Here is a 16118-nt window from a genome sequence, read left to right on the forward strand (position 1 = left end):
AGCGGATATGGCTGGGCCACCCAGGCTGGTCAGAGCCCTCACACTGGGCTCTGGTTCTGGTCGGGTCCTCCCTGCCATCCATGTGTCCTCCACAGTCTCCCCTGCAGGGAAACTCGCTGGCAGCCCTGGGCAAAGCAGGGAGGTGGCTTCCTCCGGGGCTGGCGTGGCCTCATGGCCTCAGCAGAGTCCAGAGTGCAGTGTTGCAGCTCTGTGTGATGGGACAGTCCTCCCAGCACCCAATGCCTGCAGTGACGGGTGACCCCAGGGAGGGCCAGAGCTCCAGTCTGCAGGAGGAGCCTTGCTGTGGTGAGAGTGCTGGCACCTGATGAGAGTCCTGCCACCTCCCCTGCTGCAGGGCTGTGCCCTCTCGCCACCTCCTGCCCATAGCCTGCAAACAGCCCCTCGTGCCCCCTTCTGTCCCCAAAAGGTGATTTCCTTAAGGACGGCTGTCCCAGGCCTCATGTCCTGCTCAGAGGACACGGCAACTACAACCCAGATAACACAGCAAACCCTGCTCTCCAGGGTGAGGCCCAAACTGCCTGTAGGTGGGGTCCCGGGTGGGCTCCCCCCAGCCTGTCTGCCTGGGGGATGGGGCCCTGGGTGGGACCCTCAGCCTGTCTACCTAAGTAGTTGGGCCCTGGGTGGGACCCTCAGCCTGTCTACCTAAGTAGTTGGGCCCTGGGTGGGACCCTCAGCTTATCTGCCTGGGAGATGGGACCCTGGGTGAGACCCTCAGCCTGTCTGCCTGGGGGTTGGGGCCCTGGGTGGGACCCTCAGCCTGTCTGCCTGGGGGATGAGGCCCTGGGTGGTACTCCCAGCCTGACTGCCTGGGGGATGAGGCCCTGGGTGGGACCCTCAGCCTGTCTACCTAAGTAGTTGGGCCCTGGGTGGGACCCCCAGCCTGTCTGCCTGGGGGATAGGGCCCTGGGTGGGACCCTCAGCCTGTCTGCCTGGGGGATGGGGCCCTGGGTGGGACTCCCAGCCTGTCTGCCTGGGGGATGAGGCCCTGGGTGGGACCCTCAGCTTGTCTACCTAAGTAGTTGGGCCCTGGGTGGGACCCTCAGCCTGTCTGCCTGGGGGATGGGGCCCTGGGTGGGACCCTCAGCTTATCTGCCTGGAAGATGGAACCCTGGGTGGGACCCTCAGCCTGTCTGCCTGGGGGATGGGGCCCTGGGTGGGACTCCCAGCCTGTCTGCCTGGGGGATGAGGCCCTGGGTGGGACCCTCAGCCTGTCTACCTAAGTAGTTGGGCCCTGGGTGGGACCCTCAGCCTGTCTGCCTGGGGGATAGGGCCCTGGGTGGGACCCTCAGCCTGTCTGCCTGGGGGATGAGGGCCTGGGTGGGACCCTCAGCCTGTCTACCTAAGTAGTTGGGCCCTGGGTGGGACCCTCAGCTTATCTGCCTGGGGGATGGGGCCCTGGGTGGGACCCTCAGCTTATCTGCCTGGGAGATGGGACCCTGGGTGAGACCCTCAGCCTGTCTGCCTGGGGGTTGGGGCCCTGGGTGGGACCCTCAGCCTGTCTGCCTGGGGGATGAGGCCCTGGGTGGGACTCCCAGCCTGTCTGCCTGGGGGATGAGGCCCTGGGTGGGACCCTCAGCCTGTCTACCTAAGTAGTTGGGCCCTGGGTGGGACCCCCAGCCTGTCTGCCTGGGGGATAGGGCCCTGGGTGGGACCCTCAGCCTGTCTGCCTGGGGGATGAGGCCCTGGGTGGGTCCCTCAGCCTGTCTGCCTGGGGGATGAGGCCCTGGGTGGGACCCTCAGCCTGTCTGCCTAGGGGATGGGGCCCTGGGTGGAACCCTCAGCCTGTCTGCCTGAGTAGTTGGACCCTGGGTGGGACCCTCAGCCTGTCTGCCTGGGGGATGAGGCCCTGGGTGGGACCCTCAGCCTGTCTGCCTGAGTAGTTGGGCCCTGGGTGGGACCCTCAGCCTGTCTGCCTGGGGGATGGGGCCCTGGGTGGGACCCTCAGCCTGTCTGCCTAAGTAGTTGGGCCCTGGGTGGGACCCTCAGCCTGTCTGCCTGGGGGATGGAGCCCTGGGTGGGACCCTCAGCCTGTCTGCCTGAGTAGTTTGGCCCTGGGTGGGACCCTCAGCCTGTCTGCCTGGGGGATGGAACCCTGGGTGGGACCCTCAGCCTGTCTGCCTGGGGGATGGAACCCTGGGTGGGACCCTCAGCCTGTCTGCCTGGGGGATGGGGCCCTGGGTGAGAACCCCTGCCTGTCTGCCTGGGGGATGAGGACCTCAGTGGGACCCCAGCCTGTCTGCCTGGGGGATAGGGCCCTGGGTGGGACCCTCAGCCTGTCTGCCTGGGGGATGAGGCCCTGGGTGGGACCCCAGCCTGTCTGCCTGGGGTATGAGGCCCTGGGTGAGACACCAGCCTGTCTGCCTGGGGGATGGGGCTGTGAGGCCCCACAGGCTGCAGGACAGTGAGGCCCCTGCCCTGCGACTCTGTCAGGGTTCTGAGCCTAGCATGTTTATACCTGGACGGGCTGGAAATGTCTGCAGTCTTGTCACGACTTGGTGGGGCGGGGTGGTGTGGAGTGCTTCTGGGCTCTGGTGGGTGACTGAGCGCCCCAGGTACTCAAAGCAGCACCCAGCATGAGTGGCTTGGAAAGACACTGGAAGCCCCTCATTGCATGTGGGGGTTTCTGTCGGGCTGTGGTCTTCTGCCAGAGTCAAGGGAGAGTTCTGTCCCCAGGGTGACGGGATTTGCATGTGAGATAGTTTCACAGAAGAGAGAAGCTGTGGTGTTGGGATTCAAACCAAGGGACCCAGGCGTGAAAGCCCTGTGCTCCACCAGCTGAGCTGTCCCCAGAGGCGGTGTGAATGGGCCTTTCTGTTGTTAAAAGGTGTTTAATATTTGCTTACTATTTTGGAAAACCACATCGCCAATGACAAGACCTCGCTTGTATTTGAGAACCCTGTATCATATGACGAAATAAAGCATCAAATACAGTTTGAGCCTGTGTCAGCTGAAGTCAGTGTCATTTGATTGAGTTCACTCTCTACCAGAGTGAGTATATCAAGCTATTCACTTTACTTCATTTTTACTAGTGGTCTAGTATTGACTAACAAAATCACAAAGTAGCAGGGCACCAGCGCCGCACCCTCCCCGGCTTGAGCCCCGTCCAGCCATCCCTCCATCCAGCCAAGCTGTCTTCCCAGGGCTGCAGCGGGGCGGCTGCTCCTCTGGCTCTCAGATGGCCCACGGGAAGAGCTGCCCCCGCTCCGCTGCGCGGTGTCCTGCTCTCATGCGGCCTCCTCTGCCCACAGGAGTACACCATTGACATCTTCTTCGCGCAGACGTGGTACGACCGGCGGCTCAAGTTCAACAGCACCGTCAAGGTGCTGCGGCTGAACAGCAACATGGTGGGCAAGATATGGATCCCAGACACCTTCTTCCGCAACTCCAAGAAGGCCGACGCGCACTGGATCACCACCCCCAACCGCATGCTGCGCATCTGGAACGACGGCCGCGTGCTCTACACCCTGCGGTGAGGTGGGACGGATGGACTGGGGAGACTGACGGACGGACGGGGACTGCATGGGGCCGGGGATGGGGAGATTGACGGACGGGGACAGCGGGGCCTCGTCACTATTTCAAGGCTGCTGTGGGTGTGTCACTAAGTGTTGCTGATGGGAATCTGTTTCTCCAGCTCTTCAGCTGTCACTGAGCTGAAGATTCTGGTTTGTGAGACTACAAGTCTTTCTGGTACAACTCGCTAAAAACCCATACCCACTTGACAGTTTTAGAGTGACGCCCAGCTTCTCCAGATGGGACCCCCATAGTGGAAGGCCCCCCAGCCCAGACCGAGAACAGGCAGTCTGTGTTCAGCAGGGCCCCACCGACAGGCTCTGACGCCCTGGGGTGGGGCGCTCGGTCCGTTTGCTGTGAGAGTTGTTCACTGCCAGCTGGTTTCCTACAGTCTCAGGGCCATGTAATACTCCGCTGTGAGGGGTCTGCAAGCCAACAGCCACAGTACTGAGAAACAGAAAATTCAACTTTAATTAACTGAGGTGGGAACACGGCGTTCACTCACAGGCTAGCAGTTACGGATCTCAGGTTCCTGGAGTAATTGGTTCTATTAAACAAGTCAAATGTAGCTGCTGAACAATACCCAAGATTTATTTATGCATTTCAGTCATTGGAGCTTTCTGCCTCTGAGTAGACTTTTTCTTGAGGACAGAGGGGGTGAGGGAAGAGCCCAGCACCAGGGCTGAGCCCGTCAGTGTGGGACACGGTTGACACACCATGCAGGTGAGCTGAATAGTGACCTGTCATGACGGAGAGTGAGGCAGCCCAGAGCCCTGCTCAGCTCTGGAAAGGGGCAGTTGGCCCCGAGCATGGGCCTGACCGTCCTGTGCTCCAGTGCCCAGTTGCACCCTGGGCCTCCTGAGCGTGTCCTGGGCAGGTGACGTGGGGATAGGCTTCAAGTGGTGGAGACAGCCTGTGGCATCTGAGATACTACGGGCCATGTGGCACCCTGACCCATCTGTGTCCCTGGCATGGGTGACAGGGCACCGCCTGCTTCAGCACTGGGCAGTGGAGGCCAAGACAGAGGGCAGTGGAGGTCAGGGCAGTGGCAGAGGGCAGTGGAGGTCAGGGCAGTGGCAGAGGGCAGTGGCAGAGGGCAGTGGAGGTCAGGGCAGTGGAGGTCAGGGCAGTGGCAGAGGGCAGTGGTGGTCAGGGCAGTGGAGGTCAGGGCAGTGGCAGAGGGCAGTGGTGGTCAGGGCAGTGGAGGTCAGGGCAGTGGAGGTCAGGGCAGTGGCAGAGGGCAGTGGAGGTCAGGGCAGTGGAGACCTGGGCAGTGGAGGTCAGGGCAGTGGGCAGAGGGCAATGGCGACTGGCCAGTGGGCAGTGGAGGAGGGGCAGTGGGCAGAGGGCAGGGGAGGGCAGTAGTGGTGGCTGGCTCCTGTCCTATGTGACACCGTCTTCCCACAGGTTGACAATCGACGCTGAGTGCCAATTACAGCTACACAACTTCCCCATGGATGAGCATTCCTGCCCCTTGGAGTTCTCCAGCTGTGAGTCCCCACCCCATGCCCACCCGTCCCGCAGGTCCCCACCCCGTTCCTCAGGTCTCCACCCGTCCCTCAGGTCCCCACCCGTCCCTCAGGTCCCCACCCAGTCCCTCAGGTCCCCACCCCGTCCATCAGGTCCCCACTCCATCCCTCAGGTCCCCACCCCATCCCTCAGGTCCCCACTCCATCCCTAAGGTCCCCACCCGTCCCTCAGGTCCCCACCTGTCCCTCAGGTCCCCACCCGTCCCTCAGGTCCCCACCCCATCCCTCAGGTCCCCACCCGTCCCTCAGGTCCCCACTCCATCCCTCAGGTCCCCACCCGTCCCTCAGGTCCCCACCCTGTCCCTCAGGTCCCCACCCATCCCTCAGGTCCTCACCCCATCCCTCAGGTCCCCACTCTGTCCCTCAGGTCCCCACCCGTCCCTCAGGTCCCCACGCATCCATCAGGTCCCCACCCGTCCCTCAGGTCCCCACCCTGTCCCTCAGGTCCCCACCCCATCCCTCAGGTCCCCACCCATCCCTCAGGTCCCCACCCCGTCCCTCAGGTCCCCACTCCGTCCCTTAGGTCCCCACCCCGTCCCTCAGGTCCCCACCCGTCCCTCAGGTACCAACCCTGTCCCTCAAGTCCCCACCCCGTCCCGCAAGTCCCCACCCCATCCCTCAGGTCCCCACCCATCCCTCAGGTCTCCACCCCGTCCCTCAGGTCCCCACCCTGTCCCTCAGGTCCCCACCATGTCACAGCCACCCAGCACCCCAGGCAGGCTATGGTGGCCACCCTGTCCCCAGTGTGACCCCTGCCCTTGGCAGACGGCTACCCGCGTGAGGAGATCGTGTACCAGTGGAAGCGCAGCTCGGTGGAGGTGGGCGACACACGGTCCTGGAGGCTCTACCAGTTTTCCTTCGTGGGGCTGAGGAACACCACCGAGGTCGTGAAGACCACCTCAGGTGAGACGGTGGCCGTGGGGCCCTCCCAGCCGGCAGGTGCCTGGGTCCCGGCCTTGTGGGGCGCCTGGGTGCTGGGTGCCTGTTGGGTCTGTAGGGAGAGGCCAACCTGGGTTCTGGGTTCTGGGTGCTGGGTGCTGGGTGTTGCCTGGGTCCTGTGGGGAGAGTTCACCACTGGGGCAGGTGATGTCCCTCTGGGCAGGTGACGTCCCTCTGGGCAGGTGACATCCCTCTGGGCAGGTGACATCCCTCTGGGCAGATAACGTGGCTCTGGGCAGGTGACGTCCCTCTGGGCAGGTGACGTCTCTCTGGGCAGGTGATGTCCCTCTGGGCAGGTGACGTCCCTCTGGGCAGGTGACGTCCCTCTGGGTAGGTGACGTCCCTCTGGGCAGGTGACGTCCCTCTGGGCAGGTGACATCTCTCTGGGCAGGTGACATCCCTCTGGGCAGATAACGTGGCTCTGGGCAGGTGACGCCCCTCTGGGCAGGTGACGCCCCTCTGGGCAGGTGACGTCCCTCTGGGCAGGTGACGTCCCTCTGGGCAGGTGATGTCCCTCTGGGCAGGTGATGTCCCTCTGGGCAGGTGACATCCCTCTGGGCAGATAACGTGGCTCTGGGCAGGTGACGTCCCTCTGGGCAGGTGATGTCCCTCTGGGCAGGTGACGTCCCTCTGGGCAGGTGATGTCCCTCTGGGCAGGTGATGTCCCTCTGGGCAGGTGACGTCCCTCTGGGCAGATAACGTGGCTCTGGGCAGGTGACGTCCCTCTGGGCAGGTGATGTCCCTCTGGGCAGGTGACGTCCCTCTGGGCAGGTGACATCCCTCTGGGCAGGTGACATCCCTCTGGGCAGGTGATGTCCCTCTGGGCAGGTGACATCCCTCTGGGCAGGTGATGTCCCTCTGGGCAGATAACGTGGCTCTGGGCAGGTGACATCCCTCTGGGCAGGTGATGTCCCTCTGGGCAGGTGACGTCCCTCTGGGCAGGTGACGTCCCTCTGGGCAGGTGATGTCCCTCTGGGCAGGTGATGTCCCTCTGGGCAGGTGACATCCCTCTGGGCAGATAACGTGGCTCTGGGCAGGTGATGTCCCTCTGGGCAGGTGATGTCCCTCTGGGCAAGTGACGTCCCTCTGGGCAGGTGACGTCCCTCTGGGCAGGTGATGTTCCTCTGGGCAGGTGATGTCCCTCTGGGCAGGTGACGTCCCTCTGGGCAGGTGATGTCCCTCTGGGCAGGTGACATCCCTCTGGGCAGGTGACATCCCTCTGGGCAAATAACGTGGCTCTGGGCAGGTGACGTCCCTCTGGGCAGGTGACGTCCCTCTGGGCAGGTGACGTCCCTCTGGGCAGGTGACGTCCCTCTGGGCAGGTGACGTCCCTCTGGGCAGGTGACGTCCCTCTGGGCAGGTGACGTCCCTCTGGGCAGGTGACGTCCCTCTGGGCAGGTGATGTCCCTCTGGGCAGGTGACGTCCCTCTGGGCAGGTGACGTCCCTCTGGGCAGGTGATGTCCCTCTGGGCAGGTGACGTCCCTCTGGGCAGGTGACGTCCCTCTGGGCAGGTGATGTCCCTCTAGGCAGGTGACATCCCTCTGGGCAGATAACGTGGCTCTGGGTAGGTGACATCCCTCTGGGCAGGTGACATCCCTCTGGGCAGGTGGCGTCCCACTGGGTGTAGGAGGACAGAGCCTTGGTGCCAGTGCTGGGAGCCAGGCTCTGTGGCCTCTGGGGTGGCCACCCGTTCTCCACATGTCTTAAAGTCTCAGCACCCCAAGGCTGGCCGCTATCTGCTGGGATCCACAGGGAAGGTGCTGGGATGCAGCCCTCACCCTCGGGGGCTCTGCCCAGGCAGGGGTTCTGGGCCCATGGTTCTCTGCCCCCTTAGGGCTCGCCATGGGCGGGACAAGGGGCACAGCCAGCAAGGAGCAGGGAAGGAGCATCCCAGCAAGGCCCCTGGGTGAGGGCACTCACAGATGACCTGCTGGAATGGAAGTGGGGAGCACCTTTGAGGGGGGAGCATCCGTGAGGGGGGAGAACCTGTGAGGGGAGCACCTGTGAGGGGGAAGCACTTCTGAGGGGGGAGCACCTGTGAAGGGGGAACCTGTGAGGGAACACTTGTGAGGGGAGCACCAATGAAGGGGACATCTGTGAGGGGAGCACCTGTGAGGAGGGAGCACTTATGAGGGGAACATCTGTGAAGGGGGAGCACCTGTGAGGGGGGAGCATCTGTGTGGGAGGCACCTGTGAGGGGATCACCTGTGAGGGGAGCATCTGTGAGGTAGAAGCACCTCTGAGGGGGGACCTGTGAGGGGGGAGCATCTGTGAAGGGCGCACCTTTGAAGGGAACACCTGTGAGGGGGCACCTGTGAGGTGGAAACACCTGTGAGGGGACACCCATGAGGGGAGCACCTGAGAGGGGACCACCTGTGAGGGGAACACCTGTGAGGGGGACACCTGTGAGGGGAACACCTGTGAGGAGAGCAACTGTGAGGGGAGCAGCTGTGAGGTAGAAGCACCTGTGAGGGCATCACCTGTGAGGAGATCACTTGTGAGGGGAACACCTGTGAGGGGGGCACCTGTGGGGGGAACCTGTGAGGGGGACACCTGTGAGGGGAGCACATGTGTGGGGGATACCTATGAGGGGAGCACCTGTGAGGGGGACACCTGTGAGGGGGACACCTGTGAGGGGAGCACTATAAGAGAGGAGTGCAGAAGTGACTACCCTTTGCCAGCCTCATCAATGTCCTGCTCAGTCTGTATGGGGGCTGTGACGCTTGGTCCCTGCTGTCAACTGCATGTCACCCAGCCCACTCTCTGTCTTTGGTGGGCGCCTGATCCCTCAGCGCCACCATTTCTCCAGACAATAGGGGCCAGTAGAGCTTGGGTGCCTGGGAGCAAAAATAGGAGGCAGTTGCAGCTGTGCCCCAGGGACAACTTGCTGCCTTTGGCCTTTAGAAGTAAGTGAGCATTGCTCCCATCCTGCAGGTGACTGTGGTGATGACTATGTCCTGCAGGTGACTGTGGTGATGACTGTGTCCTGCAGGTGACTGTGTGATTACCGTGTCCTGCAGGTGACTGTGGTGATGACTGTCCTGCAGGTGACTGTGTGATTACCGTGTCCTGCAGGTGACTGTGTGATGACCATGTCATGCAGGTGACTGTGGTGATGACCATGTCATGCAGGTGACTGTGGTGATGACCGTGTCCTGCAGGTGACTGTGGTGATGACCGTGTCCTGCAGGTGACTGTGTGATTACCGTGTCCTGCAGGTGACTGTGTGATGACCATGTCATGCAGGTGACTGTGGTGATGACCGTGTCCTGCAGGTGACTGTGGTGATGACTGTGTCCTGCAGGTGACTGTGTGATGACCATGTCATGCAGGTGACTGTGGTGATGACCGTGTCCTGCAGGAGACTGTGTGATGACCATGTCATGCAGGGGACTGTGGTGATGACCATGTCCTGCAGGTGACTGTGTGATGACCATGTCATGCAGGTGACTGTGGTGATGACCGTGTCCTGCAGGTGACTGTGGTAATGACCATGTCCTGCAGGTGACTATGTGGTGATGACCGTGTCCTGCAGGTGACTGTGGTGATGACTGTGTCCTGCAGGTGACTGTGTGGTGATGACCGTGTCCTGCAGGTGACTATGGTGATGACTGTGTCCTGCAGGTGACTGTGTGGTGATGACTGTGTACTGCAGGTGACTGTGGTGATGACTGTGTCCTGCAGGTGACTGTGGTGATGACTGTGTCCAGCAGGTGACTGTGTGATGACCATGTCCTACAGGTGACTGTGGTGATGACCATGTCCTGCAGGTGACTGTGGTGATGACCATGTCCTGCAGGTGACTGTGTGATGACCATGTCCTGCAGGTGACTGTGGTGATGACCGTGTTCTGCAGGTGACTGTGTGATGACCGTGTCATGCAGGTGACTGTGGTGATGACCATGTCCTGCAGGTGACTGTGTGATGACCATGTCCTGCAGGTGACTGTGTGATGACCATGTCATGCAGGTGACTGTGGTGATGACCATGTCCTGCAGGTGACTGTGGTGATGACCGTGTCCTGCAGGTGACTGTGGTGATGACCGTGTCCTGCAGGTGACTGTGGTGATGACCGTGTCCTGCAGGTGACTGTGGTGATGACCGTGTCCTGCAGGTGACTGTGGTGATGACCGTGTCCTGCAGGTGACTGTGGTGATGACCGTGTCCTGCAGGTGACTGTGGTGATGACTGTGTCCTGCAGGTGACTGTGGTGATGACCGTGTCATGCAGGTGACTGTGGTGATGACCATGTCCTGCAGGTGACTGTGTGATGACCATGTCCTGCAGGTGACTGTGTGGTGATGACCGTGACCTGCAGGTGACTGTGGTGATGCCCATGTCCTGCAGGTGACTGTGATGATGACCGTGTCCTGCAGGGGACTGTGGTGATGACCGTGTCTTGCAGGTGACTGTGATGACCATGTCCTGCAGGTGACTGTGGTGATGACCATGTCCTGCAGGTGACTGTGGTGATGACCGTGTCCTGCAGGTGACTGTGTGGTGATGACCATGTCCTGCAGGTGACTGTGGTGATGACCGTGTCCTGCAGGTGACTGTGGTGATGACCGTGTCCAGCAGGTGACTGTGGTGATGACCGTGTCCTGCAGGTGACTGTGTGATGACCGTGTCTTGCAGGTGACTATGTGGTGATGACTGTGTACTTTGACCTGAGCAGGAGGATGGGTTACTTCACCATCCAGACCTACATCCCCTGCACCCTCATTGTGGTGCTGTCCTGGGTGTCATTCTGGATCAACAAGGACGCTGTTCCTGCCCGCACCTCACTGGGTGAGTGGGTCCCGGGTGGGGCAGAGGGCGTGTCCTGGATCCCAGGTGGGCAGCGCAGTGGGCTGAGCCTGTTGGGGGGGCTCGGTGCTACGCCCTGGACTTGTGGTGCTGCAGTCAGTGCCTGCCTCCCGCTCGGGCTGGGACACTTCCAGTGGCACCTGGGACCCTTCGCAGGCCTGAAACACCATATTAGGGCTCCCAGCCCCCTCTGAGATCTGGGCCCTCGTTCCTGATCCTCTCAGGTTGGCTTGGCCTGCATGGGGGTCCCGCCTTCCAGGAGTCCCAGGGTCAGAGGTCATCCGTGAGTAACCAGGGAGGACATGTCCTCAGTGTGGTCTCTGCCACCATGCTGGGGGTGTGGGCCTCAGGGCACCCCCATGTCAGGTGTCTTGGGGTCACCCAGTGTGTGGGGAGCGTGTGCCCAGCCCGAGGCCGGGGGTGAGGGTCACCTGTGTGAAGGGGGTGCCTGTCCAGCAGGGAGGCAGAGCAGGGCCAGGTGTCTGCTTGTCCCTGAGCCCTGGGACACCCCCTTCTCCAGCTTATGTAAATAGAATACATCAGGGTGTCTGTGCCAGCAGGGACATCCCCCCGGGTGGGCATGGTGGGGGCCGGTGGCTGAGCTGTGAAGCTCCTGGGGTAGGCGAGCTGTGAGCTGAGCCAGCCCCAGAGCCGGCCCAGGCTAAGTCCGTCTGTCCATCCATCCACAGGCATCACCACGGTCCTCACAATGACCACGCTCAGCACCATCGCCCGCAAATCACTGCCCAAGGTGTCCTACGTGACAGCCATGGACCTGTTCGTGTCCGTGTGCTTCATCTTTGTGTTCTCGGCGCTGGTTGAGTACGGCACACTACATTACTTTGTGAGCAACCGCAAGCCCAGCAAGGACAAGGACAAGAAGAGGAAAAACCCGGTGGGTCTGCTCCCGGGGGGGGGGTCCTGTGGGCCAGGAGTCTGGTGGTCCTGCCCGGCCAGGAGTCTGGGGGTCCCTGCAGGCCAGGAGTCTGGGGGTCCCTGCAGGCCAGGAGTCTGGGGGTCCCACAGGCCAGGGTCCCTGCAGGCCAGGAGTCTGGGGGTCCCTGCAGGCCAGGAGTCTGGGGGTCTCTGCAGGCCAGGAGTCGGGGGGGTCCTGCCTGGCCAGAAGTCTGGGGGGATCCCACAGGCCAGGGTCCTTGCAGGCCAGGAGTCTGGGGGTCCCTGCAGGCCAGGAGTCTGGGGGTCCCTGCAGGCCAGGAGTCTGGGGGTCCTTGCAGGCCAGGAGTCTGGGGGGACCTTGCAGGCCAGGAGTCTGGGGGTCCCACAGGCTGGGGTCCCTGCAGGCCAGGAGTCTGGGGGTCCCTGCAGGCCAGGAGTCTGGGGGTCCCACAGGCTGGGGTCCCTGCAGGCCAGGAGTCTGGGGGTCCTTGCAGGCCAGGAGTCTGGGGGTCCCACAGGCCAGGGTCCCTGCAGGCCAGGAGTCTGGGAGTCCCTGCAGGCCAGGAGTCTGGGGGTCTCTGCAGGCCAGGAGTCGGGGGGGTCCTGCCTGGCCAGAAGTCTGGGGGGATCCCACAGGCCAGGGTCCTTGCAGGCCAGGAGTCGGGGTCCCTGCAGGCCAGGAGTCTGGGGGTCCCTGCAGGCCAGGAGTCTGGGGGTCCTTGCAGGCCAGGAGTCTGGGGGGACCTTGCAGGCCAGGAGTCTGGGGGTCCTTGCAGGCCAGGAGTCTGGGGGTCCCACAGGCCGGGGTCCCTGCAGGCCAGGAGTCTGGGGGTCCCTGCAGGCCAGGAGTCTGGGGGTCTCTGCAGGCCAGGAGTCTGGGGGTCCCTGTAGGCCAGGAGTCTGGGGGTCCCACAGGCTGGGGTCCCTGCAGGCCAGGAGTCTGGGAGTCCCTGCAGGCCAGGAGTCTGGGGGTCCCTGCAGGCCAGGAGTCTGGGGTACCTTGCAAGCCAGGAGTCTGGGGTACCTTGCAGGCCAGGAGTCTGGGGGTCCCACAGGCCGGGGTCCCTGCAGGCCAGGAGTCTGGGGGTCCCACAGGCCAGGGTCCCTGCAGGCCAGGAGTCTGGGGGTCTCTGCAGGCCAGGAGTCGGGGGGTCCTGCCTGGCCAGAAGTCTGGGGGGATCCCACAGCACAGGGTCCTTACAGGCCAGGAGTTTGGGGGTCCCTGCAGGCCAGGAGTCTGGGGGTCCCTGCAGGCCAGGAGTCTGGGGGTCCCTGCAGGCCAGGAGTCTGGGGGTCCCTGCAGGCCAGGAATCGGGGGGTCTCTGCCAGGCCAGGAGTTAGGGGGCTCTCACAGGCCAGGAGTCTGGGGGTCCCTGTAGGCCAGGAGTCTGGGGGTCCCTGCAGGCCAGGAGTCTGGGGGTTCTCACAGGCCAGGGTCCTTGCAAGCCAGGAATCTGGGTTACCCACAGGCCAGGGTCCCTGCAGGCTAGGAGATTAGGGGGTCCTCACAGGCCAGGGTCCTTGCAGGCCAGGGGACAGGGGATGGGAACGTTTGACAGATCCCCACAGGCCAGGCGACAGGAGGTGTCTTCCTGGCCCCACAGGCAGTGGGTCCCCACAGGCCGGGTGACTGGGGTGTCTGCCTGGCCCCACAGGTAAGGGGTCCCCACAGGCCAGGTGACGGGACATTTGCTCAGTCCCCGCATGCCAGGGCTGGCCTGCTGTTCCTCTGGCTGTGCCCATTCTAGAATGTTCTCTAAGGTCTGAGACTTCTTGGAGCGCCCGACAGTCTATAGTGAGAAATGGGTGACAGTGCCCTGGCCGGCCCACGGGGGAGAGGACAGGGCTCAGAGGTGGGTCCCAGGCTTCAGCAGAGGCGGACCCCCACCTGGACACAGCACCCCACAGGGGTCCCAGCTGCTGTCCATCTGTCCCCAGCTGAGCCGGCGGCAGTGACCTCCTGCTCTGCCTGCTGTGTCCTCTCAGCCTGTGCCTGCCGCCCTGCCCTCCGCGTCCTGTCCCTCACCCAGCGTCCCAGCCTGTGTCCCCTGCACCCTGTTCCCGAGGCTCCCGGCGTCCCAGCCTGTGTGTACCCCTGCAGGCTTGCCTGGGCGGAGATGCCTGGCTCCCCGTTTCCCAGGTGAGCCTGGCCAGGGCCTCCATGCCGGCCTCCGTGCTGGCCGCGAACTGGGCTGGAGTTTTCCCTGGTGGTCACCGGGGTCCCTCCCCCAGCTCAGAGCGGCCCTGCTGTGTGTGACGTCTGCTCCTCCCAGTGACTGTGCTTTCACAATGTACTTTAGATTTATTTGTCTTTTTTCTTTTTCTTTCCTTTCCCTTCCCCTTCTTTTGATTCAAACCTGCAACTCTCTTTTCTGTCTACAACCCCAAAGCTTCTCCGGATGTTTCCCTTCAAGGTATCACGCTTGGAATGGGCTTCACTGCATGTGACTTTGCACTCACAGCTGCGGCCCTGGGGCCCTGGGGCCCGGCCTGGGGGACGCCGCCTGCAGACGCCCGTGGTGCCCCTCGGCCGGGGACACTTCTGTGCCCCGTTCACCTGAGCCTTAGCGCAGAGAGAGTCCACCGGCCACCAGGCCCACCCCAATCAGCTCCCCGGGGAGAAGCCCCCCGCCCACGGGGGCCGGGGACTCGTCCAGGCGAGAGGGGTGGGCAGTGCCCTGGCCAGGCCCCGGGCAGGGTACGGGACACGCCCCAGCTCAGGGCCTCCTTGCCCTCAGACCGACATGGCCCAGGAGCCCCCCTCGCCACTGGGGCTCTGCACCCTCTGCTCCATCGCCCTGGCGGCCATGCCAGAAGCCGCTCGGGGCCACAGGGAGCCCAGCTTGATGTCCCCAGCCTCCCGCTTCCACCGCCACATCTCGTGCTGCTCGCCCACCCGCCTGCCCACCAGCAGCAGCAGCCCGCCGGGGGCTGGCCCGTGGAGTCTCACGCTGTCTGTCCCCCCAGGCCCCCACCATCGACATCCGGCCCCGCTCGGCCACGGTGCAGATGAACAACGCCGCCCACCTGCAGGAGCGCGACGAGGAGTACGGCTACGAGTGTCTGGACGGCAAGGACTGCGCGAGCTTCTTCTGCTGCTTCGAGGACTGCCGCACCGGCGCCTGGCGCCACGGCCGCATCCATATCCGCATTGCCAAGATGGACTCCTACGCCCGCATCTTCTTCCCCACCGCCTTCTGCCTCTTCAACCTCGTGTACTGGGTGTCCTACCTCTACCTGTGACACGGGCCCAGCACAGACCCGTGGCGGGCGCCCCTGCGGCGTGTAGATATCTCGTAGCCGGCCCCCGGGCGCATGCATGCTCTGCAGCCCGGCACAGGCCCCTCCCTCCCCCTCCCTCCCTCCCTACCTCCCGCACTTGGGGCCGCTGCCCTGTGACAGCCCAGAAGGAGCCACACTCGGCCTGGCCGCCCGGCCCTGCCTGTCCTCCTGGGATGACGGCCACAGAGCCAGGCCGCACCCCTGACCTGCCTGCTCCTGGATGTGCCCAGGGAGGGCCCGTGCTCTGGCCACACCCCCACCCACTAGACTCCCACCATAGAAACAGAAAGACCCAGATGTGCAGTGCCCACGGCCCTGGCCAGGCCTGGACTGTGAGGCGGGCATAGAGGCACTAGCCTCCAGCCCCCATCAGATCAGGGGCTCAGCCACTAGCACTGAGAACAGCACAAACATCCAGGAGGAGGAAGGCCAGAGACGGCTCGCACGGATGAGCCCAGCACTCTGTGGCCATCCTGTACCATGGCGGATCCTGCAATCAGCTCCCAGCCTCCCGGCCTGTCCTGGGTGACCTAAGGGGTGCAGGTGGCTTGGTCAGCAGGCCGTCTGGGAAAGCCCCGGCCATGCCAAGCCACACTGCAGGCCCTGGGCCGATGGCACTGACGGGCAAGGGGCAGAGGGGCCCTGGAGACCATGGGTGGGGAGGTGAGAGCTATCATGGCTGCCTGGACGGTGCTGCTGGTACCTGCTGCCTGGACCTGCTGTCCCCTGCATCTCACAACCTTCTCAAGGCCATTGCCGCGTGTGTGGACTTTTGCAATAAAATGCTGCATTCCACCCTGGGCACGTCTGGTCTGGTCTCATCTAACTTCCCCCGCAACGACACTGCCCACATGGGCATGTCTGGTCTGGTCTGGTCTGGTCTGGTCTGGACTGGACTGGTTTGGCCTGTTCTGGTCTGATCGGGCCTGTTCTGTTCTGGCCTGATCTAGTCTGGTCTGGTTTGTTCTTGCCTTTCTGGTCTGGTCTGGTCTGTTTTGTTCTGGTCTCTTCTGGTTTGGTCTGGTCTTGTCTCGTCTAACCCCCCCTGCACCCCACATTCCCCACATGGGCATGTCTGCTCTAGTCTGGTCCGATCTGATCTGGTCTTTTGTGGTCTCATCTAAACCGCGTGC

At 63.1% G+C, this 16118-nt stretch overlaps 1 protein-coding gene across 3 annotated transcripts in view; it reads left to right on the plus strand.

Annotated features, from left to right (window-relative positions):
- GABRG2 (gamma-aminobutyric acid type A receptor subunit gamma2) overlaps positions 1–15679 on the plus strand; it is a 36983-nt gene extending 21304 nt beyond the window's left edge. The window contains exons 4-10 of one of the 3 annotated variants that reach the window (XM_060197049.1): positions 3270–3490; positions 4939–5021; positions 5826–5963; positions 10636–10788; positions 11496–11701; positions 14094–14117; positions 14671–15679. In XM_060197049.1, the coding sequence (XP_060053032.1) occupies positions 3270–3490; positions 4939–5021; positions 5826–5963; positions 10636–10788; positions 11496–11701; positions 14094–14117; positions 14671–14946 (1101 nt within the window). In that variant the 3' untranslated portion in view covers positions 14947–15679. Of the gene's footprint in view, positions 1–3269; positions 3491–4938; positions 5022–5825; positions 5964–9504; positions 9729–10635; positions 10789–11495; positions 11702–14093; positions 14118–14670 lie in introns of those variants that run through there. The other 2 variants (XM_060197050.1, XM_060197051.1) reach the window with 2 other exon arrangements.
- The last annotated feature ends 439 nt before the right edge of the window (positions 15680–16118 follow it).

The sequence above is a fragment of the Erinaceus europaeus genome, chromosome 9 (genome assembly GCF_950295315.1).
Source record: "Erinaceus europaeus chromosome 9, mEriEur2.1, whole genome shotgun sequence".
Classification (NCBI taxonomy): Eukaryota; Metazoa; Chordata; class Mammalia; order Eulipotyphla; family Erinaceidae; genus Erinaceus; species Erinaceus europaeus.